The sequence below is a fragment of the Chanodichthys erythropterus genome, chromosome 19 (assembly GCF_024489055.1).
Source record: "Chanodichthys erythropterus isolate Z2021 chromosome 19, ASM2448905v1, whole genome shotgun sequence".
Taxonomy (NCBI): Eukaryota; Metazoa; Chordata; class Actinopteri; order Cypriniformes; family Xenocyprididae; genus Chanodichthys; species Chanodichthys erythropterus.
The window spans coordinates 9,508,739-9,536,733 of NC_090239.1; the positions used below are offsets into that span (position 1 = coordinate 9,508,739).

Here is a 27,995-nt window from a genome sequence, read left to right on the forward strand (position 1 = left end):
GTAACAAAAATACGTTACATGACCAGGAAAATAGCTTTTATTTTTCACACTAAGAAACAATACATCAGCTTACAGTATTTTGGTCCTGAAAACATGATGTGTAAATGTAAAATAAATGCATAATATAGGCCTAACAATAAAAATGCGAACTTAATAAATAACAATTTAAGTCTCTTTCAATTACTAAATCAGAATCACAATTGTAGAAGGCTATGTGCGTGGATTTAAAATAAAATGAATTTAAAAAGGTGTGTATTCGTTATTTTTAGAATAATTCGGCTTTAACATTCAAATACAATTTAACATGTTTAAATTCTTACATAAGCTAATATGCCTATAGACAGTAGCCTATACCAAGGATGACTATGAAAATTGCGTATAAATGAATAAATCCTAACTTACAGCATGTGTATTACCAATGACCCAAACAATTGTCCTCTAAGAAATCTGTGGATACCCAATTAATTATTAATATATGTCCCTTTGAAAACAGCCTGTAATATTATTTATAAATAGGCTAAATGAATAAATCGCTGTATCCCACCTTAATAGCAATGTGACCTCCGAGACATCCCCTGCATATAAAACATCCTTGATGTGAAAACGACGAATTTGTTTAACCACACAAAATTTCTTTTTCTTTTTCCAAATCTTGCTGAATGTCGCGATTATCTTTACCATTACACACATTATCGTACGAATCCTAAATGCAAGTAGAAGAAAACAAGCAAGCGCGACATTCGAAACTCGCGCCAAATTCCCAAGTCTCTTGTTGGTCATTATAGGCCGGAACACACCAAGCCGACGGTCGGCCGTCGGGCAGTTTTTCTTCGTCGGCCGACTAAGTTTCCTCGGTGTGTTCTGCACCGTCGGCTGAAGTTGGTCCTCGTCGGCTTTGTTTCGGCCGATTCGAAATGTTGAATCGGCGTTGGACCTCGTCGGGCCGTCGGGCCATATGATCATTCTGATTGGCTGTTCAGCTAGCGAACCAGTGCATGAGAAAAGAAAAACGGAAGTGACGAAGCAAGTAAACGACGAAGTCAAGAGGGAACACACATTGTTTACCTTAGGTACGTGAAAGACATGGCTATCTGGAACGAGGCAAGTGAAGACGAATTGATCAACATGATCCAGGAAAGGCCGGGTTTGTATGACATTACGGAAAAATGTTATGTCAACCGTGTGCTGAAAGCTGAACTGTGGCGTGAGATCGAAAATAAACTCGTCATATCAGGTAAGATTTCCTTTTTGGCAATTGAGAAAGCTTGTTTGTAATTGTTCAATAGTCCATAGTAAAACTAATATAACCATTTTAGTGTTTTGTGTGTACCAAACTAAGTTTGTTTATGGAAACAGACAGTAATTAATATGTGCTGTGCTAGCATCTCATATTTCATAATAATATTAAAGTTAATCAAATTGTTAATAATATAATTAACAATACAGCAAAAAGTAACATTTGTTGGCATAACAAATACTCATTAAAGTGACAAAATAAGCAGCCATAACACTTAATGCTTACAAAATTTTACTTTGTCCCTCAGAAAAAGAGCTCAAGAAGCGGTGGGATTCATTGCGAACCCAATACATGCGTTATAAGAAACAAGGACCCTCAGGAAGTTCTGGAGCTCAGAAGACTGGCAGGCAGCAATGGATCCTGAACCGCCTGCAGTTTCTAGAGCCTCACACAAAAAGGAAGGAGAGCACTTCAAATCTAATGATCATGGTAAATAAACAAATATATTTATATTTATTTATTTATTTATTGTTTAATTTCAGAATAAAATAAACATTTTGCTTTTTGTAAGATGGCAAGTGCTTCTTTAAAAGAGTCTATTCACAAGTAACTCCGCATATTAAGTCAAGCCATTACATTAACTTGTCACATTTGTATCTTATGTTTTTTAAGGAACCTGCGGCTGATAGTGATTCCTGTTCACCCTCAGATGGTACCAACAGTGACACCTGGACTGGCACCCATGAAGACCCCAGCTTCAGTGATGCTGACCTACGGTCAAGTACACCCTTGGCTGAATCCACCATCTGTGGAACTGAGTCCACAGCCATGAGAAAGGACCATTTGCAAAGCTCCAACATAAAACCAAAGCCTCCAGGGAAGCGCAGGAAGATGCAAGACGAATCCTCCAGCGAGGAATCCACAAACTTGATGCGCACCATCGGCAAAACTCTGGAAAAGTTGGCATCACAGGAAAACACCAATGATGCCATCTCAGCTTACTGCAAAAATCTTGAACACAGAATGCGGAATTTGCCACCACATCTACTGCCACATTTCCAGCATGAGGTTGATAATTGCATTTTCAAATATTCAGTGGGCCACAACCATGCACTGGATGCATCTTCCAATCAGTATACACACTTGTAATTTTTTATGTAGCAAAATTGTAAACAGATATTGTAGCATTTAGTAAATATGTCACGCTTAGTTGTACGTTATATTAGAGTACTTATGCAAAGTTTATATTTCTGTACATTTTATTTATTTTAAATACCAACTGTTGATATTTTTCTGTAAATTACCTTAATGCTATTTTTGCACATTTGAAAAATAAAACACTGACTTGGTGTAAAAGGTACTTAACTGTTCTTTATGTAAAAAAAAAATCACAAAACACAATGATGTAAAAATATAAACTTTATTTTGCAAATTCACACCATTGTTATAAAACATAAACCAAGGTCAAGGGGGAAAGAAACAAGTTTGCTACATGCTTATATTTTGCCCCACTGAAAGGGCACTGCACCGGTGTCCGAATTAAAGTACTGGCACAGTTTATCCCTGAGCTGTTTGGCGTGTGTTGTACTGTTGGTTGTGCGTGGCAGAGAGGCCTGCTGTAGGCCAGGGTCTTCTCTCCATCTTCCAGGGACAGTGTCATGATCTTGTTCTTCCTGGTCGATTCCTGCCATGTACACTTCACAGCACTCTTTGCGCAGAAAGTTGTGCAGAGCACAGCAAGACAAAACAATGTCCTCCACTTTGGCAGTGCTTTGAATATTAATGGTGGTTAGTAGGACGCGAAAACGATTTGCCAGGATGCCAAATGCATTTTCAACCACCCTTCGAGCTCGCGAAAGTCTGTAATTGAATATGCGTTGCTCTACAGACAGCTTGCGGTTCGGGTATGGCTTCATGAGGTATTCCTTTAAGGGGAATGCCTCATCAGCCACAATGCAGTAAGGGGCCAGCTGGTCTGATTCAGGAAGTGGTGCAGGTGCAGGAATGTTGGATGTTCTTTTCTCCAAGGCATCCTGCAATGAGCATCCCCCAAACACTCCACCATCTGAAATGCGCCCGTTGCAGCCCACATCAACATACAGAAATCTGTAGTTGCTGTCTACCAGTGCCATAAGCACTATTGAGAATGTATGCTTGTAGTTGAAGAATTTAGATCCAGATCCTGGAGGGGGACGAATGTTAATGTGCTTTCCATCCAGAGCACCCAGGCAATTTGGGAAATGCCACTGATTCTGGAATCCAACGGCTACTTGCTGCCACTCTTCCACTGTGTCTGGGCACTAAAAAACAATATAATTAAAAGAAATTAGTTTAACTCGTCAGACCATTAATAACTCAGTGATTTTGACATTCTTGAATTAACCCTGCAAAGCCCACTTCTGCAGAATTACAACATCACTTTCAAAAATTTAAAAAAAAATGCCTGCAAATGTTTTTTTCTCTCAAGATCACATTTACATAGTTAATGGGTTCTATTGTTCGTCCTCACAATGCTATTGGGTTGAAGAAGTGTTTATAGGTCAGCATTAGGCTCTTTATGTTTTGGATTTTGGGGGGAGATGCCTGTTGCATTGTTCAGGGACAGGTATGAATGGTCTTGAATATGAACCTGTAAGTGCTCTGGGGGGATGAATGTGTTCTTTTAGTATGATAAGTAGAGAGCATAATAGGCCAGCCAGACTGTATTGTTTGAATGTAGTAGTGGAATTTTATTTGCATTGAAATTATAATTTGATGGATAATACTTAGATCTCTGCCCTCGACACATGGTCTACCATCCTGTCTATTCTTTCAGTTTATCTACTACAATATAAGACCCTAAAATTACCCTTATTAAAATGTAAAAAAACTGAAAAATCTTTAATTTCTACATCAGAGGCCTCCTAAAACAATATCTGAGAGATCAAAAAAATTGCTCATTTTTGGGCTAAAACAAAAAACATTAAACAGATACATGTATACCTTTAGGTATTTCTCTTTTAAGACTTGGTAGATTGCTGCACAGGTTTCAGGAACAAATTGCTGAATTGTGGACATTCCCACCCGGAATTGGTAAGAAAAGGCTCTTGAAGCTTTCTCCTGCAAAGATTACAAACACATAACTCCACTATTAATTTTCCACACCTTTTACAGAGTCAAATCTAACACTTTTAATGCATTTGTACTACACTACATTAAAGCAAATATTTTTTTATCAGTTATTAAAGACATTGTGCTACAAACAACCATAATAATGTTTTATACATTGTGTCTTTTTAAAGTAGGCTACAACTGGATACAAAATAATAAAATTCTTTTCACTTTTATAATGCTTCATAATACACCAAAATAAACACAACTGAAAAGGTGTTTTAATGAAATGTTCAAACAACGAATAACCTTACCTGTTGCCAAGAACCGTAGTGTAATCATCAGACGTTCCCCCACGGAGATACAATCCCGGTAGTTCGTGTTTGTTCTCTGTATGATTGGACTAATAAGTTCTTTTAACATGTGAAATTGAGTGGGAAAAAAAGCCGAGCGAAATTTTTAAAACCACAAGTTTCCTGTAACTCGAGCTCTCGACACAGGTTCGGGAAAGCACCTTGGGCCTGTCTCTGGAGTATCCATGGTTTCACCCATTTAGTGCGCTTTCTCCGTATTTTTCTCATCCGCTTCTTCTTTTCCTCTTCCACAAGCAAAAGACCAAGGGCTGACAAAGCCAGTGCCATTTGCAACGTGTCGGACATTTTTGAAATAACACGAATCCGTATGTGATGAGCGAGAACTGGTTTTTCATGCACCTTTGTTTATGTTTTGTATCCCTGTAGCTCTTCCGGTCTCCCTAGCAACGAACCATAGCAACGAACACAAACTACTGCCACCTGCTGGCATGGAAAGGCATTTCATCTCACGCAGGCGCAGAACGGACGTGCTATTTGGCCGTCGGCTGTCGAACGTCGGCTTGGTGTGTCAGGGCAACTTTGGACCCAGACGCTGCCGACGCCAGCCGACGCCAGCCGACCCCGCAGTCTGCTTTCGTCGCCACTAGTTCGTCGCCGTCGGCTTGGTGTGTTCCGGCCTTAAGACGCGCCAATGCTGCATCGCGTGCTGATCTTGTAGTGCTATTTGGAAACATTTACAAATACTCGACATCCGTGACCATGTTGCATGACAACATTACAGCGTTACGTGGAGAAGAACGTTCATGTTCTTGGTGCCATTCATTGCCTTTTTAAAGACTACATGTAATAACAGCTCTCGGAGAAGACTGCGAAATAAGCTATCTAGCCCTCCCTCTGCTCCAGACGATACAGTCCGTTCTGCAATCTTCCTCACTGTTGTATTCCACAACAACGATCTAGACGTATCAAAAAACGCAAGACGTTTGGCGTGTTGCAAATCTTCCGTTGTAGGTCCATTTCCACAACAGCGTTTGAAGCACCGGAGGCGCGCCATTCTTCTTAACGCAAAATCACAGGCGTCTTTAGGTAGCAGTATTGGAGAGGAGTCGTGCAAGGGGATCTCCCCTCCCCAACCCAGTCGCTGAGGTGGATAGGGGGAGGGGAAACCCGCTGGATCTACGGGAGGGAGCCCTTGGCCAGCCGCGCAAAAAGGAATTCCCACCAAACGTAGTCTATATTTAAGGGGGATCCGTACACTCGATAGACAAACAACTGCCACGTTACATGTGCATTCCGGTCGAGCCACAATTTTATTTAGACCTCATAAAACGCAATGTTGGAGAAGCTGCTCTGAAATACAAGGAACGGTGTGTGGTTTATAGATAAGATAATTTGGAAATGAATGTGACCCAGTTCTTTCCACGAATAGATTAGGGCAATCATACGTTTCATAGCTTGTTCCCAATGAGAACATCATGAAATATCATTAAATTCAACACGAGACAATTTTTGTTTAAAAAGAAAACGGACTCTGTTGGAGCTTATCGTGTCCACCTTAAAACACGAGCTGAGCTCTTTCAAATGGAGAGAGCTCATGATGGTGGTTAATGCCCTGGTCAGATGTTCTGCTTGGCTACTTTTCGGGAAGCTAAGACTATTGATTTGCAAAAACAAAAGGGTACTAATAAAAATATCAGAAAATGTCTTAGAATAAATTAAGTGATGGTGAAGTCATCAACAGATCCGTGTATGCAGTCTGGTGTAGGTTAAATAAATAATGTTTCTAGCTATTGTTATGTGTATTATCTGTTAAACATTGTATAATATAAGTATACATTGCATAATCTAAAGGCCTGGAGAATTGCAGTGTTACCGAAAAAAGTCGAGGCATGGAAATTTGGAAAGTATTGTGAGTTGGGGTTTCGCATTTCAAATGAATTACTCTCGGCTTTCCAACAGTCGCAGTTCACACCTATGTAAACGCACCCCGGAGGGCAACAGATTTATTTGCAAGAGAACTATTTTACCCCTCCTTTTTACCCTCGACTCGGTGATGGATGGACGATCTCTCTTTGTCTAAATGCAAATAGACTTTAACCCTGAATTAATGGATAACTCCGTAGAGGGGTGATTACTCGACTTTCGGGTTGATCTGCCTTTCTCGTAGTCCGTCTGTCACCAGCTACATGACAATTGATCATTTGACGCACATTTGGTGCACCCCCTGAATGTGCGAATTACTACCACTCTAGTCTAGACAATCGAGTTCAACTGACGGTGTTCCTTCTACACGGGTTTATTAATCAGCTGGATCGATCTATCTATCTATCTATCTATCTATCTATCTATCTATCTATCTATCTATCTATCTATCTATCTATCTATCTAATCAGCACATTTCATTAAATTTTTGGTGTAAACAAAACATGGGTGCACTGTAAAAAATATTTTCATGATTTGTTATCACAATTTTTTTTTCTTTTGTCAGATCAACTTAAATAATTAATGTGGTTCAGACAACCCGATCTCACAGCAATTCCTACGTATTTTATGAGGTGGCTAATTTGTACGAATTCGTAAGTTTTTTGCTAAATCGTATTTTACGAGTTGCCAAATTCGTATGAATTCGTATGAATGACCTACCACTTACCCCGCCCCTAAACCTACCAATCACTGGAGTTTAGACAATTCATATGAATTTGTACGATTTAGCCACCTTGTAAAATACATAGGAATTGGTCGTGAGATAGAGTTGGGTTTAGATAACATAATATAATATTTTGAGTTTCTGTTGATTAAACCAATCATCGTATTAACTCAAACTCAAATTTTTAATTTCAATGAACTCAAAATATTAAGGCAACCAGGTAACTTACTTTTTTAAGTTAAACCAACATTTTTTTTACAGTGTGAATGGATGGGTGGATAAATTAATTAATTGATGCTTCACTTAAAGTAAATTAATTAAGATATTAATACAGTTCTTTTCTTTTTCCGAAGTCACATTTTCATTTTGTTGCTGTTAAGAGAGTTCTGCATGTCAGCATTGCATTGCAATAAGTAGCCAATAATGTTTGGAATTTTGGATGCAATCTCCAACGTTAACTCTGATAAACATAACATGGCTGTCATTTACCCCTGAGCTGCAGACCCCCTGTGGTGGTCTGTAAGGAGCCCCATTTAAAAGCTATAAAGAACACAGCAGCGCGTGCAGAGAGGGGAATGGGAAGGCATTTTGGATTTGATTTGAAGTTTTAGGATCAGACAGTAGATCTGTTCATGAATGCAGTGGGTTTTTAGAGACTTGCTCTAAAAATGCAGAAACCTTATTTGTAAATTATTGTTTGACTTTTATTGCTGCAATTTACCAAGTAGATCAGTTCGCATTGTTAATTTACTAATCCCCTTTCCTCTGTTTGTGTAATGTTTTTGATTGCGATGTTTCATACATGCTGAAACTTGTAGCACCAGGGTTGAGCATTTATAATAATGTAACAAATAGAAAGGTCTGAAAATGTGTGTGCAATACATGTGTGTGTGTGTGTGTTCAGTTGTGTCCTGGTCTTCAGCACGACTTGCACATTATTACCAGGGGTACTAAAATTTTATTTCCAGCTAACATTGTCAGGATACAGAGTGTGTGTGTGATTGAGTGTGTGTGTGCGCGCGAGAATATGTGTATAACAGCACTATTGCCTTTTGCCAAGGGGGGCGTTTGCTCATGTAGCTTGTAAAACTCAATGTCTGGGCACCCTTTAAGCCTTCCCTATGAAATATCACTCGTGTTCTTGCTGTCCAGTGATAAAAGAGCCAACAGGATTTGGAACTGATATATACAGAAGAGGCCACCTGTTGCAGAGGACAAGAGAGATACAACATGAACCATTATCAGTACGCAATATTATGCATCACGTAAGACCTCATTTTGTTAATAAACCATATTTTTTAATGCATGTGAAAGTAATTTTGGTGTTAAAAGGATACATATAAGCAAATATGCACACTTAAAGTGGAAGTTCACCAAAAAATATAAATTTTGTAGAATTATTTTTTCACCCTCATGTCATTCCAAACCCGTGTGACCTTTTTGGAACGACACATCATTGAGTAAATTATGACAGAATTTTCTTCTTTATCTTTTTTTGGTGAACAGTTCCTTTAAAGGGATAGTTCACCAAAAAATGAAAAATCTGTCATAATTTACTCAGCCTTGAGTTGTTCCAAACCTGATGAGTTTCTTTCTTCTGTTGAACACAAAAGAAGATATTTTGAAAAATGTTGATAACCAGACAGTTGACGGTATCATTGACTTCCGTAGTATGTTTTTTTTCCTACTATGGAAGTCAACAGCTACTGTCAACTGTCAGGTTTGGAACACTTGTGGGTGAGTAAATGATGACAAAATCTCATTTTTGGGTGAACTATCCGTTTGTGACTTTCATAGGAAAATCAAAGATTTTCTTTCTTTTACCTATCTTTTCATAATGTTTTGGGAAAGTGCTGTTTGCGAGATAATTAAATAGTTAATAGATAATTAAAGGCATGAATGTGATGTAAAAGTCAACAAACAGATCAAGAGGTCTAGGCCCACAAACTAATTCCATCCTTCTCTTATTTTTTTCCTCTCTTTCTGCTTCTCACATTCTCTCCCTTAAATCTGTTCCCGTCCATTTTGTGGCTGATGGATTCGGTTGTTCATTCTTCTCATAAAATCAAATCAGCAGTGGTCTTGGGACCTTGGTGTGTATGAGAGGGTGAACGCAGGGTCGTCTCGTTCTCTCTGCTCATCTTTAAAAAGAAAGCGATGCCCAAGGCCTGGAGATAGAGACTGATAAAAGGCAGCAGAATGCGAGAAAGAAAGGAACGAGGGACAGTGGGGAGAGGGAGGAAAAGAGATGGTTCATTGTTGGGTGGGCCGTCCCATCACTTGATGACTGTGGTACTCCTCAACCCTGCAGCTGGGTTCTGATGCCCTTACAAACTGTCTTTCTTCTTCCCAACAACAACCATGGCTTCGGGGGGTCACAGAAGATGTCTGCCCTGCCACGTGATGGCGCTACAGATGTGGTGAGGGAACTTCTTTAACAGCCAGGGCAAAAAGCAAATGCGTCAGATACAAAGGGAGGGTCACAATACTGTCCTTGTATCTTTCTCCCAGCTGCTGTATTTAACAGCTGCAATAAAGAGCTTATTTGAAAAACCTGAAAAAAAGAAGAAATTGAATGCCTCAGACTTTTTAAGGGATGTCTCTGTTTGTCGTTCTCTCTGTACTACATCTAATGCCTCATGCATATGTATGCCAGTGTTTAAATCAGACCTCTAGCTCTGATCTGAAGATAAAAGAATGAGCACTGCTCAATCCTGTTCACATCTATCAACCTTTGACCAAGTCATGCTGCTGTGGATTTGGAACTGGTTTGGTGGTGTGAGCACTGAGCATTTCTCTTTATTTTCTTATTCATAAACATGTGATAAGGATCAGGGAATTAACACCTGATGCAATTCCTTGTTTTCTAAATACCCTTAGTGCAGTGTTTTGCACTGTAGTTTGTTTGTTTTTTTATATATATAAAAAAAAGAGTTTTACATTCGAATTTGTCAATTGCCATGTTTTTCTCTTGGACACAACAGAGTGAAATAAGAGCACTTTCACCTAGGCCACAGACACACTGCATAACTATTTCTTCTCTGTGTTCTACCAATGATTTTACTATAGAAAACTTAAGGTATCGACAGCTGCATTTAGCTATAGCTAAATCCGCATCGCGAATCATTCCGTGCTTCCAAGAAGTCACATAGGCCTATTTTACCAAATTGAAGCGGGCAACCATAGCAGTGACGTCACTCTATTTTGGACACTGACAGCTTGTCTGGGTTACGATGCAAGGAAAGCACAAAACACCATGGTAGGTGTCTTTACTCATTCACAAATTTTGATTCTGTTTCTTCCCACTACAGTTCCTCACACCAACCCTGTCTGAGGGAGGTCCGCATGTCTTTTAAACTTTGCGAGAGAGCGACAGATTTACGACCAACGAGCATAAACAAAAGACGCGGCCTCTATCGACTGTTTTCTAAAACATGCTTGGCAATATTTCTATCGTTAATATAACTATCCCCGTAAACATCTCCGCCACATGTTTTTTATTGTATTTTTTTAATTCATTGTCTGTGAAAAATCGAATTGTCGCTATGGTTATCACTTTATCACTAGGCCTGTTTCAATCATCAATAGCCTGTTTCGGAAGTGACTCCTGTATTTCCGTACACACACGGGACGATAATTTAAGTGATTCACTTAGTATGTAGCCTATTTAAACGCTACTGTCACTTCTGGCCTTTGAGTTGCTTTCAATGATAAATTTCTTGGCAGTTCCTGCTCCTTTGTCCATTGAAGCATAGCCTTTAGCCTACTATCAAAAAATCTAAAATATTTTGGAAATCATGGATCTTTTAGAAAGTTTTCCGTTTATTGGATTGTCGACAGCTTCAGATCGAAAACAGGGAGGAATTTAGAGTCTTATTTTTCTAACATATTACAGCTGTGATCACAGCGGACTAAGCACAGACAGGTTTACTGTGATTTCTCCAGTGGGGATAGAGATACGCCCTTAACATGTGATAGGTCTGTCCAAAGGCAAAATTGCAGGCACAAGGAAGAAAAGTACTATGTCTGTAGGCCTAGATATACTTTTAAACAGTAGATTTTTTTTTTTTTTTTTTTTTACCTCTTAAGACATATTTTAATGGTTTTCCTACAATTATTTAGCTGTAGTGACTTTTTTTGTTAAGGCTAGTGAACATACCTACTTTAAATTTAATTTGTCATAAGTCCATGTCCTGTTTTTTTTAAATATTTTGTCATCTCATGGTATTTGCCTGTGTTTTATTTAATCCACCATTCTGATTAATCTGTTAATCTCATCATCTCAATGCTGGTCTGGAGGGGCTGAATGATGATTGAAAGGCCAATGAGGATTTGTTCTCCTATGAAAATTACTGTATTAAATGACATTTTAAAAATAGATTTATACATTTTGTTTCAAATATGCAATATACGAGGGCAGGGCAAGAAAAATCTTTGTACAGAGGGACTGATTAGATTACATTTCAATTGAAATAAATGGAACATGCATTAAAGCATTCCAGAATCAGTCTTATATTTGCATCTTCTGACACTTATATTCTGGTAGGACTCTGTCCTTGCATTGGTACAAATAAGAAGCATGGATCTTAAGTTCTGTCACACTGTAATTTTAATTAACGCGTCCATAGAAGATAAAGGTTAAGAGTTTGTAGCAGGATACCATCATTCATGCTTTCATGAATATGGAGAGGTTTAGCTCCATCACTTTAATCTTCCGTTAGCTGCCCTGAAGCTTGCTTAGTACAGACAATAGTGTTAATTATTCCATGCTTCTCTCCTTCAAACACTTACCATTCTCATATGTTTATGCAACAAACAAGGAAGTGCCCAAAACACACAGTCATTAAGAATATTCACCACACAAGCAAATGATGGTTATAATTTCTGCCATCGCAGTCATGCCAATGACATTGTTTTTAACGGCACAGCAGGGTCATTTGGGGTTAATAAGTTTGTGTCCATGAAAAACAACTATAGGCAACTGACTTTTCTTGTCCTCCCTTGATTGATCCCTTTTGAAATCGTATTCATAAACACTGTATATGCAATATATGTAGATGTGCTCTGTTCAGTCAGGTTCCTGTTGTCCCCAGCTTAGATGCATAACTTTTTAAATACACTTAGACACCTTTGACTGCTAATTATGAGTGTGCAGACGAAAACATGCTAGCAGATCTGTCTCTGATTTGTTTGTCATTTGGAGTAGGCCTGCTCGCAGAATGTCCATGTCTGATAAATATAATATGACAACTGTAACTGTTGCATTCAGCACCTTTCTGCACTTCGTAATAATTTCATGAGCAAGTTGTAAAGCATCTTTGGGTATTTATAGCTAAGCATTGGCAGTCTGTGAGGGAATTTTTTGGGGAGGCTAATATGTAAATTGATTACACCAATTACATTGTATCTGGTTTGTTACATTTATATATATATATATATATATATATATATATATATATATATATATATATATATATATATATATATATGCTGACAGTTATGCTCATAAAAGTTCTTTTTTTTTAAACAAAGATTATTGGTTATTATTTACAAAAAACATAGGCTACTAGTTAGTCTTTCTACTTCAATTTTTTACATTTAATTTAATGCCAGTTGCCGTTTCTTTGTAATTATTTGTGAAATTTACAACACTGTAATAAATAATTGTTGTTTAACTTAAAAAAGTAGTATGTTACCTGGTTGCCTTTAAATTTTGAGTTCATTGAAATAAAAAATTTGAATTAATACAATGAAGGAAATTGATTTAATAAACAGAAACTCAAAATATTATGTTATCTTAACCACATTGATTATCCAAGTCTAATCAAGGCAAAAGAAAAAATGTTGTGGTATATAAATATAAATATATATATTTATTTATTTATTTATTATTTTATTTATTTATTTATTTTTATTTACAGTGTAGCAGTAATGTAATGCACTCTCACTTTTGCTGTTAGGTTCATTTTGAACACATTTTTAGTAGGCTCAGCCTGCCTGTACATCACTTTAATGATATTTATCACTTAATGATGTTCTCAAAAGTGTTGTTTCTTTGTGTAAAACTTTTTTTTTTGCCTCGAGTCGAGTTCACCTTTAAAACTGCGCGCCTGTTTAGCAGCAAAGCTGTAACCCTTTTCAAGTTGGTCTTTTAACTTGCAAAGGTATGAAAAGTAGCACTATCAATATATTTGTATAAGTCTTGTCTGCATCGCTAAAAAGGTCTCACTCGATCAGTGCTCACGGGACTGAAAGCGTTAATTTTCTGACGTCATCATTCCCGGGGCGGTGACCTTAAAGGTAGGGGTGGGGGCAGATTTTTGCTCCGGGGATGAGTGGGAAATGCTCCTCGCTTTCAAGGCAAATAGCCTGTTTTGGATGTAAAAACATAACTTGTTTGTAAGAGTCGGGCATTGCTTTTCTTTCAGGACAACAAATGTATTTTGTAATGGATTGCCTGTGTTTCCTCAAGGTAAATCTGTAGTTCTTTAAGTAAACAACATATTGAAGCGAACGTGTGTTTGTGGTGTTTCTGGTACTGATCTTATCACCTCTATATGCTATCATGTGTTCGCAGACACATTGGATTTATCGAATGCATTGTGTCAAAAACGCGTATGTGCATTAAGAGTTAAAATCTGTTTGAAATATCAATATTCTGTACAGTTGTTTCGATGCCTTCTAATTTCGCACGGTCACGATCGACTCGTGGTTTTTCTGCGATGTCTTTTAATTTACTGAAGTTACCACATGAAACCGGCTACTTTAGTTCGATTAAGGTAGGTTGTTTTTGCAGATCATGTGAAAAGTCCAATATGGTGGAGAAAATCTGATTAAGTGTATCCAAGTTCTATACGACGCAAAGAAAAGGGGTCGCTTTCCCCCTAATCTTTTCCAAGGTCCCGTTCGGTGCAAACATGCAAAAAAGTAGAATAGTTCAAGGTGTGTTAAGGAGTTGGGGTATGCTCAAGAGACACGTGCCCTCTCCCCTAATTAAATGAGGCAAAAATGCAATGGTCTGGATATGACAGCAGATTAAATTTCGTTCGCCTCTCCATCAATTTTCTGTTTAATGTCACTGAGCTCCATTGTGGGAGAAGAGGACGCGTCATCCAGCCATAAATTTGTGATTATAGAGGCTCGAGGAGGCAGTTGGCTCTATTCGGACGGATTTGCTCCGTACCTTCAGATAGATCTTCAACAAGCAGAAACCATTCAAGTGTCTTTTATATACCATTTAGGCTTTAAAGAGTTTTCACCGGACTAGACTATGATTTAAGTAGTCATGATAAATTAAAAAGACTCTATTTGTTTTTCCAAAGATTTGTTAAAAAGCTCTGCACGAGGAAAGGACACATCAGACGGCTTTTTCTTTATCAAAGATTTGAATCCAGATCACGGGCGAATTTCCCCATTTTGCATAAATCAATAGTCAACTCTTATTCTAAAAATATTTTCTGTCTGGATGGACTTCCATTTTTATAGGTAGGTGTTTTCTACTCATCTGATTGTGATTTATTGCAGCCATCAAGACTTTTGCAGAAGTATTGAGAAGATCGTGCAATAGCTACATGTTTACTCGTTTGTTTGTGTTCTTTATGCAGCACGTATATGGGTTGTCAGAATAAATAATGGCTTCCCACAAGGCTGTTCTTGACATTAAAATACACTTTTCATCTAAGATACAGCTACACCATTCGACCAAGAACTATTTAGCGGTCAGTAAAAAAGTGACTTTTGTAGTATTTTTTGAGAAGTCAAGCCCGTTTCTAAAACTGGTTTTACATTGGCTTTTAATTCAATATTTTAAGACTTAATCAATATACGTGCATGTACATTTGATATGGGAATTTTACAAAGATACCAAAGTGTTATATCTCGGAAGATTACTATTTATTTAGGGTACAAAAGACAAGCCGTTCTGTGGAATATGGGAAAGGGCCTTTTGATCGGATATTTTGATTCTTCTGACTTTTTCATTGTTTGTGCTGGACTATCAAATAGTTTACCTCACAAAAAAAAAAAAAATCTAATTTTAATAGTTATAAATTATATTAAATTAAATATAATTTATTTTAATTTTTACTTATTGTTTGAGTACACATGCTAAATATTTGTACTTTTGTAAACAACATCTCTACTATCTCGTTTAGTCATTTATAAAGTAATTCATTGATTCGAATTTAGTCATTTGTATTGTTTTACTCGCCCAAGGTTACCAGGTTATAGGGTCAAAAAAACATTTTTACTGTTGAACGAAACATGTATTGATGGTAGATGATTTTACCCATTCGTTAGCCATTCGTGAAATTTAATACTAACTATACATTTGTTTATACAACCAAATTAAACTCGAAATGACTTAGTTTTGTTCCCATAAAAATCAACTTGTATTAAGGGACTTCTGGAGATACACTTAGACGTCGATTGATAACAACGTGTAAAACACTCAATACATAGCTGTGAGAGGAACTATGAAGATCTGACACCCACCAGGCTGTGATACAAGCATATAGGCCTACTACATAGGCTACACTCAGATCAAGACAGGACCGAGTCCCATGTCAACCGAGTGGGCCACTGACAATCCTTAAAAAGCATGTGCTGAGCCACCCCCTTAAGGATTTTTTGACTCTTTACATACAGACTCATTATCGCTAATGCAAGCAGTGTAGACAACCATATATTGCGTTGTGTGACTACATCTCTCACAAGATTTTTTATAATGTTTTTAATTGGTTGCACTTTGTTTTAGATTTATGGCAGCATCAACAGCTCGCAGTCATTCCCTTGTATGTGGATACTTTTGTAACTCGTATTTTGAACAACGGTACAACACGAAGGAGATTACTTGAAATAGGTATTGATGTAATATTATATTATTCACTAATTTCCTAGTAATTAGACCACTCATCCGATTAATATTCAATTTCTTTAGTCACGTTAAATTTGGGAGATAAGCTTTAAGGAGCATTTTCGGAATTATAACAGTTTTTAAAGGTATTTATAAGACAGTCTCATTAATGAAGCACTATGGGGGGCAAGTCTTCAGTTTCTTTTTCATTATAAATGGGTCAGTCAAGAATTGGTGCATATCAACGGCATATTTACTTCCCCTTCATCTGCGCTGTTTGGTGCTTTCGTTGTTCTAGAGTACTAGGATGATTTGCAAGATAATAGCAGAAAGTTTGAGTATTTTTTGTTAATTAAATCAAAGCAACGTGTTTTTATTTATTAATTTAGTTTTGTTAGATTCATTTAGCCTACCTCTCTATAGTTTGACTTCTAGCTTTTACAATAAAACAGGTCGTAATGAGGTAGGTTTGTGCCATTTATGGGGGTGAAGCAGTACTTCCCTTAATTGGACACAGATGGGCTTTTACTATCGATAACGCTATTCCCTGGAATTTATAAAGGGCAGCTAGTCGGTATTCACTCTTATTGGGAGTTGTTTTTTATCATTCAAAACTATCCCTGGGCCTGTATCACCTTAAACCCAAAATATTCTTCGGTTGTTAGGGTTAGGGTTGGGTTTCCAACCCCATAGCTACATTTACATTGATTTAACGTATCGTTTCAGGTAGAGTTTTGACTTCGGTGTCAGGTCTGTCTAACATTACTCCCTCATATGCGATTCCTAAAATCAACTGTGCTACGTCTTACTGCATCGCTATGATTTCGTTAGACCGTATTGTTCTTGCTTGTAAAGTTCTGGTCATCGACACAAATAGCCTAACGTTTCGATCAGTGACAACAGACCCCAAAACACACACATTTAAACCAAATAGCCTATAAATGGTTATTTATAATGTCAACGTTATAAATACAAGTCCCTATTTCAGATATATACAAACCAGTACTGCATTGGGCCTTCTGAACCGTTTGTCCAAGCCGTGTGTGTACACGTCCCAGATGCCTGACACTTACCAGCAGAGGCCAAGTCATTTCACAAGAGTTCTGTAATTCTGATGGTTGCAAATGTTCAAAAGTAGCTCCGAATATATTTCACTTGGATATCAAATGCAGTAGCCTAACTTAAATCATCAAAATGAGAGGAGAGGTCACCAAATCAACCTAATTTAGATCGTGTCGTAGGTTTAAGACGCCTGTGCACTCTCAAATCGATTCTTTTTCAACCAGTGAATAAAGTAATTTGATGTTCCTGTATCATTTAGCAGGGACGTGCAGTTTTATACTATATGCTCGTTAAATGATTTAAGATTAATAACTAGTAACACAATAATGAATTAATTAATTAATTGTTGGGTTTTTTTCAATACAGTGGATGTTTTAAAATCGTGTTTCTCGTGCAATTTTACGAGCAGACATCTCTGGCCAGTGAGCGAAATGAATGTCTTGACTGAACATGCTCCATCCTCGTCACCAGTTATGGAGTGCATTGTCACAATGATTCATCCAACGGACGCGTACATAAAATCCCCTAACCTACATGGACGTGTAGGCGCATGTAAAGCATCGTTTATACATTCGACAGAGTGGGCTCTAGTATTCAGGCATCCTTATTCTTTTGCCAAAGGCAGACTAGAGGGATCTCGCACTATCTAAAACTGGTGTGCAACTTAGGCCTGACAATAACTGCGTCTCTGCGCACCCTTGGCCTATACGCTGGTGACAAACGCCCCGTTCCGGTAGTTTGAATGTGGCTGGAAGATGGAGGGAAAGTGTCAATCAGAGACGCTTCATTGATCACGGACAATGCCGTTCGCGGGACTGGTCTGTTTCGAGAGCAATCAGTCACTCCGCATTAATTATCCCCGCGTCCCACAGTAGGGCAGCTCGCGCTGGCACATGGACAGTGTGTCTGTTTGTGTGTGCGTTAGTGAAAGAAGAAAAAAAAAAAAAAGAAAGAATGTGTGTAAGTGCGCGCGTGGAGAGAAGAGATTGTGTGTGTGTGTGTGTGTGTGTGTGAGAGAGAGAGAGAGAGAGAGAGAGAGAGAGAGAGAGAGAGAGAGAGAGAGAGAGAGAAAGAAAGGAAGAAAGAAATACAGTGAGTTATACGTATATATTACTATATGTATTTATACGAGCCTGTATGCGAGAAAGAGAGTGCCTTTGCTTGTGTGTAAATGTGTGTTTGCATGGGCTGCTTGTGTGTGTGTGTTATCCGTACACCACTAAAAATGCACCCCACCCCCACCTTTCAAGTTGCGAAAAGAAGCCAATAAAAACCCAACAATAAAAGGGTCTTTCTTGTCACTAAATAAATTAAGTGCCGATATCTGCTTAAAGCGCTGCACCTCTTTGTATATTGCAGAACAGAATTCTTTATTGCCCCAATGTTATTGCTTTTTTTTTTTTCAGGGTTTTTTTTTTTTTTTTTTTTGGACAGAAGGGTCGGTGGTAGGGCATAGCACACACTCTGTAACAATTACTGTATAGTTGGTTAATACAACGACTGTGTACTTTGTCATATTTTGCAACTTGATTTCATTCTTCTGTGGCGAAAATTTCTGTTGAATCTGATTCACAGTGGCATTTTCTTTCAGGACTGACCTTATTTCTCTCTCTTTATCTGTCTTTTTCTTTCCTTTACAACAAGCCCACGCCTACAGGATCATAAACAATTTATACATTAATGGAATGATTTACTGAACTGTTGATTATTAATTGATTCCACCTTGTGGAATGTTGTATCGTTTCATTTAAAAAGTTCAAATAATTATATAGCTTTTATTTAAGTCTATTGACATTCTCTCTTTTTTGTTTAGATGGCCTCAATTTTATCATTTTTTTAAACTATATGTAGACCTATAGCTATGTAAAATACATAAAATATGAAACCTACTTCAGTATGTGGTATGTAATATATAGGTAACTGTTCTCTATATTGGTAATCACAAGGCTATATGCCCTTTTTTCCAAATATATTGAGCAAATATTAAAAACGTAATATTCGTTATCCACTATAAAGCTAATGGTGGTCGACGCCTCTTCCCCTGCTTTATTTATTTATTTATTTATTTACAAATAGATGCAAGAAAATCCATGCTGTTACATTTGGACGATGGTAACAAAACGTATTGTACACGTTCATGAAATTACAGTTCTTTTAATGGTTGATCTGAAGTTGCCTTAAGGTTTGTGTAATGGTGGTACGCAGAAGCTTTTGCTGGATGAAGTTTCATGGGCTGAAGTTAAAGAGGTAAGGAAAAAAGAAAAAAATTGCAGAGTAGCCGAAAACGATACAACAAAGCCAAAACAGTACAGTATGTAATATGTTTATTGATTAAAAGAAAGTAGAAAAAAAAAAATCTGACAGGCAAAAATATATTTTTATATTTTAATAATAATGCATTGTGTGCTTATACAAACATTATAATATACACAACAATAATTTAATAATTTCTGTTAATAATAATTTTCCAGTTCCATTTTCCAGTTCACTCACCCAGGTTTTTGCTGAATTGCATTTGTACCGAAAAAAGAACGGCATATACCAGTTCGTATTAGCGTTAGTTAATATTTTACAGCCATTTACTACTTACTGTTATTAAACATCCACTCAAAGCTATAAGTCGGAGTCAATGTGAAGTTTTTTGTTTAAATTTCATTGTAAAAAAAAAATCCTCAGTATAGGCTACGCACGCTCGTTTTGGTCGCTTTTGCCTTCATTTCCAGCCTTCTCGTGTTTTAGTCTTTTAGATTCCATGTATTAGAATTGTCATGTTGCTGTTGAACTAAGCGATATTAATCCGAGAATCTATACTTTAAATTTAATACAACATGTAATTTCCCCCTTTTTAACGCATTCCCTTTGATTAAGTCACTCTTGACTCTCCTTTAGCTTTGGGGCCAACGAGGTTCGCCTAGGGGAGGCCTTGAAACCGCCCCTCCTTATCTCCTTTCATCATCCAGCTCTGGGCCGCCTTGAAACCGCAAGGCCAGTAATTGCTTTTTTCAGGCAGCCCAGTGCGGACTGGACAGCAGCCAATCAGAGCCTTGTTTACATTCTATGATTGACAGCGTTCTGGCAACACGCCAACCAATCAAACCATTTTAAGAACGAGGCCCAGGATTTTAACTCTTTGTTTGCCATTGCTCCATAGTTTGGGCTTTAAGTGATTTACCATCCTGATGTGATCTGGGATAAATTTGTTAATTTGACTGCTGCTTTGTTTTTTTAAATTGAATGATACCGTATTTTTCACAAAAGAAATAGAGAGTTTATTTAGCTTACGTTTGGCTGGTGAGATGTTCAATTACATATTTAATTTTTGTTCAGTTAGTTTTTTTATTACTCAGTGAGACACCGGCTGTCATTTAAAATAATCATATGATGGCAACTAATAATGTGTCATGTTTGCAAAGCTTGTCTTAAAGCAGGGTCAAAAACTCAAATGATGCGAACTGCGTTTCTTCTGTAGTTTGAAGTCATTTAAATAATGGCACTCTTGGCTGCATAAGTAACCATGTGGTCGTGCCTCACACTGAACTAGTCGCGAGACAGGAAAGCTCAAATAAAGCGCCCGCCGTTTTGTTTAGTTGATCCAGCTGACACGCCATTGGCTCAGAGCGCCATCCAATCGGAGCCACTGTTTATCCTGGGGCGCGCTGCACGAGCTTATTGACATGTAGGTATTAGACCAATGGGCGCGACTGCTCCCACAGTCACCTCCCCCTCTTCTCCTTGAGTGGCACTAGCAGATTCAGGAAAGAGCCTCTGACTGCTTGTACGGGGCTCGATTCAGCAGAAGCTCTTACTACTACGGTGCATCTCCGAACTTCTGCACTGCACACGCACTGCAATCAGCAGACTCTAGGATGTAACCATTTCCATATGTTTTTATTCTGCTTCTGCTCTCTTTTACGTATTTTTTGTATCATGTTTTTTTTAAATCCATTTATTGTTTTGCAAGGAATAACTTACCAGTAAGTAATTCGTTTATATTGTATTTATATGCGTGCAATAATAAACATTTGCCTTCAAGAGCTGCTCTTATTTTTTTATTTTTTTAAGAACATCTGGCGTACTACAAAATTAGGGAGTTTGTGTTGCAGGGGGTGAAAGAAAAATATCCCTTTATTTTCATCCGACTCTATTGCTTTGTTTGAGCAATGATGATGATGATAATAATAATCATTACCATTATAATAATAGAAGATTAGTTCAAGACTTTACTCTGTTTGAATAAAGAATGCATTTCATTTAGAATTTAATGTCTTATTGACTAATAATGGGGAAAAAAATATACACAATCTTTTAATTCTACTTCCATCTGCAAACTGCTATGCAATGGACGTGATGGCAGAAGAACATAAGCGCATTTACCATACTTGTAGAATGAATATTGGGCAGTTAATTATGAAATTACAACTGAACATATAGGCCTGTTAACTAGCTAAATTTTTAGTTTTCACATGCTTTTATTACATCGACATGTTTTACATTGAAATACCACGATTCCTAAAATTGTCCGGATTTTAGCAGAGTTTGAAATGGCATTTCCTAACACTCAAAACCTTCTTTAGGAAACCTGTTCTTTCATGTGCTCCTCCTCACCTCCCATCCGTCCTCCGAGCCAAACCTAATAGATCTCAGATCCCAATAAATGTTAAACGTTCGGCTTTGGTTAATAGTGGGAGGTTGCTGCGTTCAAATTCCTCATGCTTTAAAATTTCTGTCCAATTTCTTTTCATGATGTACAGACATGATACATGTTTGCTTAAAATGTCCTTTGTCAGCGCAAAAATGGTGCACTACATTTAATTCTGCGCTTCAGAGAGCTTATTCTGTGGGTATTTTATCGTTTTCTCATTATTTGAGATTTTCTTTACTAGCTAATGTTGTGTACGTCAATTCACTCACTGTTCTACAACCTCTCTCTTTTCAGTTTTTGTGTTTTTAATGAAAGCACCAGGCTACAGAAATGTGGCACTGCAACCATCCTTACTCTCAAATGGGAACTTCCAACGTTTTAAGGCCTCATTCAGCAAAACGCTGAAACGTTCTGAGCGTCAAATAGCCTATCTGAAGATACGATCTTTCGTTAATATTTTGAAATTTAAAATGTCTTCGTTTTCTTCGTTTTCTGGGATTCGGTGTGATAAGGAGAGCACCATTCGCGTGAGCTTTTGTAATTCTGTTAAGCAGACTTTCTAATTATTGCCTTTCAATGTTCAATAGTCTGGCAAAAGTACTTTACGCAAGCATGTTATGAGGATGCTTTGAAATAAATCTGGTGCATTAGTAATACCGCATGACAATTCTCTCAGTGCACCATTTTGCCATGACAGGACTCCATCTGCAACAGCGTAAGATGTTGCTTTTACCCTTGATTTTCGGAAACTTAAGGACTAGAGGCCAGAGGTGAAATATAGACGCCATCATCCATGTGTTGTTACCCCATATACAAAGGTTACAGAAAACCTAGTTCAGACGAACAAAGCAGTTTAATGAAGAGAAAAGACTGAGATATACTGATCTAGGAAATTACATTTAGTATAGTTTGATGCATTCGATGGAAGCGGTCATACCAAACGTCAGCGATTTTCTTAATGTTCTTTATCTCGTCTAGTGAAAGAGACAGAAGGACTGCTTTAGCTTTGTCCATTTTCCATTAGTTTTGCTTAAAACGTCCTTGGGTTTTCATATGGATACTGTAAGAATGTATTGATCTTGGCATCTCTCTGTGAATGGTATATAGCCTGCAGTGAGTCTTCTGTGTAAAAGTGGAGGTGTGCTGCAAGCTCGCGCAATTGTGGTGAGATGAGAGAGACGAGCGGAGAATGTGTAGTTTAGGCAGCAGTCGCAGCAATGGACGTACAATGAAGGATTACCATTACACATCTGAAGGATACTAACATGATACGATCTTGTGGATTTGCATCAGTCATTCGTGTAAGTGGTTTGTAATTTAAACTACATTTTATGATTTTTGTGTTGCAGAAAACATGACTGGGACATACTTTTTTGGCCGTCAGAGCCAAAACTGTGCTGAATGCAAGACCTAACCGAAACTCTTAACGGAATTATAACATCTGGGCGGCGTTTGGTTCGGTACTCGTGGTTTCCCGCTCTGGATTTCGGATTTAACGTTTTTTTATCGGGATGGAAGGCCGGGATTTCGCTCCTCCGCCGCACCTTTTGGCAGAGCGAGGCGCGCTGGTTCACAGAGCCGCCTCGAGGATCACTCCTACCGGGCACACGACAGTGCAGCATCCCGGTCACTTTCAGCCTGGGAAATATTACCCCTCACATATAGCGATGCCTCCACATTCAGGTAAGTGTTTGTGTTCCCCCGTTGTGAAGTGAATGCTTTTAAAACATACTTTTTAGCAGAATTAAATTGCCTAACTTTAGAAAAGCGCATTGACGTGTACTTGTACTTACTTTTTATTGGGAAATTAAGGTCTTTCTGGAGATAAGCAGTTGCTACGGACTGCTTCTGACAGAATTATAGCGTTTAATTGAACACTTTACTTGCAAAATGTCTGACATGAGCTGCAAAAAAGGGTCGTTTGTAGTTGATAGCAGTGCTTTAGAAAGCGGACCAGAAAATTACCTTCAACCTTAACTTTTACTAGGCTTAATACATGTAAATGGAATTTATATTTGTTAATTATATTTTTGATGGTTAATTTAATATTTTGTTTTGTAAATAACGAACTGTTACTTTATAGCTGTTGTTTCGCGCTCATTCAGACATCTAGTTTTCTTTTGACAAAATAAGTTTTTGGTAATATCTATTCAAGAAAAGCCCCATGATTTTGTGTTAATTATTTGGGTGCATCTTTGAGTGGTTTGCTGCCACAGCTGCTTTAAGTTAATAACACAAGCTTTGGTGTGTGTGTGTGTGTGTGTGTGTGTGTGTGTGTGTGTGTCTGCGCTGTGGTTCGAGAAGTCTCCAAGATTAGGGTCAGTAGCTCTGTGTGTATGTGTATGTGTGTGTGTGTGCTAAAAGAGGCGTCTGTAATACCAGAAAATCCGGTTTCTATATTGAGCGGTGATGTGACGGGGTGCGAATGAGTTGACAGTGCATGCATTAGATTTAACAAGTGTCTCCAGTACCTTTGGGGTAGAGGTACACATTGCAGTTTGGTTATTAATGATATATAAGTTCGGTATGTGTATATCAGTCTGTGGATGCTTCATTTGTAATTAATCACTGAGAAAATCAGTGTACATATGTACATAATTCCATAATTTGTCATTTTTTAGGCTATACAACTTTTCATATTGTTGAGGTAGACACCCTTTTGACTGACGTATTGTTTTTAAGAATGTGCTCAGCAGTTTAATAGTTCTAAACAATTCATGAAATAAATTCCATTTGGTGTTGTTTTAGTTGGTGTGCTTAAATATATTTTTTATAATATATTTGAATATTATTTTATTACATTATATGAAACTAGGTGTGTGCATTTAAAATGTATTTCGATTTTGGGTTTCCTATGCTTCAGACTCAAACTAAATATTTTCAGTCGAATCCGTGACATTACATTCCCTGTGATTTAAACTCAGCTGACGTATTTTCGGTCGAATTTGAAATCGACGCGTGACGCTCGCCGTGCTGTAGACTGAAATTTCAGAAGCGAGATCTATCACAGCGCTCGCTGACCCTGATGGTCCCCGGCCCACGGTGAATGCGCGCGGGTACTGATGGGGTCGTTAGCGGCTGTCTTTCTCTCCGGCCTCCCGCTGCTGTATACCCTCACCCACTGCCTTCTTAAAAGTAATTTTTATTTGTTCCTTACTCAAATAACTTCGCCCTATACCCCACACAGAGACAAACAACGAAAGTCCACAAAATAAACTCCATAAGCCTCTTTTACGATAGCTGCTTTCGAGAAAATGTAGCCTACATCTTATGGCGTTATTTTTCATCTCTAATGTATTGAATCGGTTCATTGTCTCTTTCTTCGACGACTGTCGTCGAGCTGAATGCGTTTTAAAAGCCGCACCGCCGGTAGATTGATGGATTTTGTTGTGCTGCTCAGGTCTCGCGTGCACATCAAATGCTGCTCTGGCAGTGCGCGCGGATAATGTGTACAGTAGGATCTCCTTTTCTTCTTTCTTCTTTCTTTCCCCTCTCTCTTTCTTTTCTTTCCCCCATATCCTCAGCAGATGTCTGTAACGTCTGCCTCAAGGCGGACGCCAGCTCATGCCATACAGGTGCATCATTTACTTGTGTATGTGAGTCTGTGTGTATGTGTATGAGTATGTGTGTGCGCTCGTATCAAATTCTTGTTCTTCCGCTGAGGCTTTTTTAATCAACACAGGTGTCTTTTCTGCTCATACAGTCTAGATAGTATTAGATGATACTATGTGTATTATTTTACATCATATACAATAATTTATTATTAAGTTTTAGATCTTGCCCTTTTTGTTTGCATGGAATTTATATATATATATATATAATATGTGTGTGTGTGTGTGTGTGTGTGTGTGTGTGTGTGTGTGTGTGTGTGTGTGTGTGTGTGTGTGTGTGTGTGACCCTGGACCACAAAACCAGTCATAAGGGTCAATTTTCTGAAATTGAATTGTATACATCATCTGAAAACTGAATAAATAAACTTTCAATTGATGTATGGTTTGTTAGGATAGGACAATATTTGGTCAAAATACAACTATTTGAAAATCTGGAATCTGAGGGTGCAAAAAAAATCTAAATATTGAGAAAATTGCCTTTAAAGTTGTCCAGATGAAGTCCTTAGCAATCCATATCCACTCACAAAAAGTACATTTTTGATATATTTATGGTAGGAAATTTACAAAATGTCTTCATGGAACATGATCTTTACTTAATATCCTTATGATTTTTGGCATAAAAGAAAAATTAATAATTTTGACCCATACAACCATACATACGCCATTATTTTTTGTTGGCTATTGCTACAAATTTCAAATTTACCCGTGCGACTTAGGACTGGTTTTGTGGTACAGGGTCATATAAAAGCCTGTTCCTGCCTTTTGTCTGTATATACATTGTTACATTTTTTAATATATGTTCCCTTTTATTTAAACTGGATTATTTCAGACACACTTGCATAGAAAGTGAAATCCCTAGAGTGTAGACATGCAGGATCGGAGCAATGTGTAAAAGTCCCTTAATGTTTGTGAAATTAAGTAAGAAATGCATTATGGTATGCTCTTTCAGCCAGAACTACCATTTTCTAATGGTTTTATTCAGATAAATACTGATAGATTGGTAGATGGATTAAGAGAGAGAATAATTTAGTAATTCTCAGATGGAACAAACACTAACCCGCAGTTCAATTAGGTGGCACCCCGTCTGTCACAGTCATCCAAGTGGCCGTTTGCCCTCACCCTCAGCGTTACAGAGAGTTATTTTGTAGCTTTGTGCTTTAGCAGTCATGTTTCTGCAAAAGCAGTGGTCTGCCCTGTCAAACCTCGGCCGGCCTTCTTTCATATCACTTCTTCTTCTCGCTTCTGTGTGCCTTGAGTCCTGATTTAACAATGCTGTCTGCGCTGCTGTTGATCCTAACCTGTCTCACCCTCCCTGTCCACTCGTTCCTCTGCGGTGCAGCCCTGTTCCGCACCGAGGTACTGCTGCCCCCGGGCCATTCGCCTTTGATAGGGCTTGTAGTTTAAATTAGTTGCGTTTGCTGGAATCTAGTTAGTATCTCTTTTTCTTTCTCTCTCACTTTCACCTGTGTCTGTCTCTGCATCATCACTGGATCACTTGTGATTCATGGGCCTAAATGCATTAGGTCATTTTTGGAATATCCTCAACTTGATTTTTGATTTGTATTGAACGTTTTTGTTTGATTCCATCTTCATCCTAAACTTCTGAAATGGCATGCTTTTCTTCAGCTGCTCCAAAATAGGGGAGACGAGTGAAAGTGACTAAAAGAGAGAGAGGTAGAACAGGAAAAAGAGCGGCTGAATGTTTCCACCTGGTTGGTAATCTGGCCCAATTACCTCTGCTTGGTAGCACAGAGCCTGGCGTGTTCCATCGCCACTCACTATGCCTGCCAGCTGAGTGCTGTGCGCGAGTGTATACGATGCTGTGTGTGTGTGTGTGTGTGTGTGTGTGTGATTCAGCAGAGCCTCGTTGGCAGAAGCGACATCGTTCCCCCTCCCCTCCACCACACAGTCTCTTCTTTCACTGTTTGATGTGCCTCACTAGGCTGAGAGAGTCCCAGCGCCCTGGCCCAACTGCACCCATCACCGCTGCCCCTCAAACAATGCATCTGCACGTCATCAATGGGGGCAGAAAATCATTTATTAATATTTGATACGTACACCTTCTTATGTACACCTATAAAAAATTTATTACCTGCTGCAGCGCCCGGAATATCATCACTTTCGATGTCTGTGACTATTGATCAGAGCTGCGTTTCCCAAAAGCACAGCTGGGCCATGAATGTCATGAGGACCGATATGGTGCTTTCCAAAACGCTGAAGCCGCTGTTGTGTCAAATTCTGTCCCCCACCAAATTATTACCACCCTTGTATTGGTAGGTTTAGGATTAGGTGTGGGGTTAGGGTTAGGCAATCAGGCAGTGACTTAAACGAGGGGGTAATAATTAGGCAGGGAGTCAAAATTCGGCACAACACCGAATCACCTGCATTCATCTTAAAAGGATAGTTCACGCAAGAAATCTTCATTATTAATTAAGGCATACTCACCTTTATGTCATTCCAAATTTTCTTTCTTTTTTCTGTTTAACACAAAAGAAGGTATTTTTAAGTTTTTTTTTTTTTTTTTTTTTTTTTTTTTTG

At 38.2% G+C, this 27,995-nt stretch overlaps 2 protein-coding genes across 9 annotated transcripts in view; both read left to right on the forward strand.

Moving 5' to 3' along the window:
• Nucleotides 1-1,065: 1,065 nt before the first annotated feature.
• On the forward strand, nt 1,066-2,386 carry LOC137008323 (transcription factor Adf-1-like). The gene is made up of 3 exons (XM_067370290.1): nt 1,066-1,234; nt 1,545-1,726; nt 1,910-2,386. The coding sequence occupies exons 1-3, from the start codon at nt 1,084-1,086 to the stop codon at nt 2,384-2,386; spliced, it is 810 nt and encodes a 269-aa protein (XP_067226391.1). The 5' UTR covers nt 1,066-1,083.
• Nucleotides 2,387-13,625: 11,239 nt separating this feature from the next.
• Nucleotides 13,626-27,995, forward strand: part of bahcc1b (BAH domain and coiled-coil containing 1b) — a 112,583-nt gene continuing 98,213 nt past the window's right edge. For 3 of the 8 annotated variants that reach the window (XM_067369023.1, XM_067369030.1, XM_067369028.1), the window contains exons 1-2: nt 14,481-14,773; nt 23,196-23,529. In XM_067369023.1, coding sequence (XP_067225124.1) covers nt 23,358-23,529 — 172 coding nt within the window. In that variant the 5' untranslated portion in view covers nt 14,481-14,773; nt 23,196-23,357. Of the gene's footprint in view, nt 13,761-14,480; nt 14,774-21,004; nt 21,179-22,542; nt 22,617-23,195; nt 23,530-27,995 lie in introns of those variants that run through there. The other 5 variants (XM_067369025.1, XM_067369026.1, XM_067369024.1 and 2 more) reach the window with 5 other exon arrangements.

Bases quoted from the DNA above. Each gene is read 5' to 3' on its own strand.
- LOC137008323 (XM_067370290.1), top strand. From the start codon at position 1,084: ATGGCTATCTGGAACGAGGCAAGTGAAGACGAATTGATCAACATGATC. The intron at 1,235-1,544 runs GTAAGATTTCCT...TTTGTCCCTCAG, and splicing joins AAATAAACTCGTCATATCAG to AAAAAGAGCTCAAGAAGCGG. The intron at 1,727-1,909 runs GTAAATAAACAA...ATGTTTTTTAAG, and splicing joins CTTCAAATCTAATGATCATG to GAACCTGCGGCTGATAGTGA.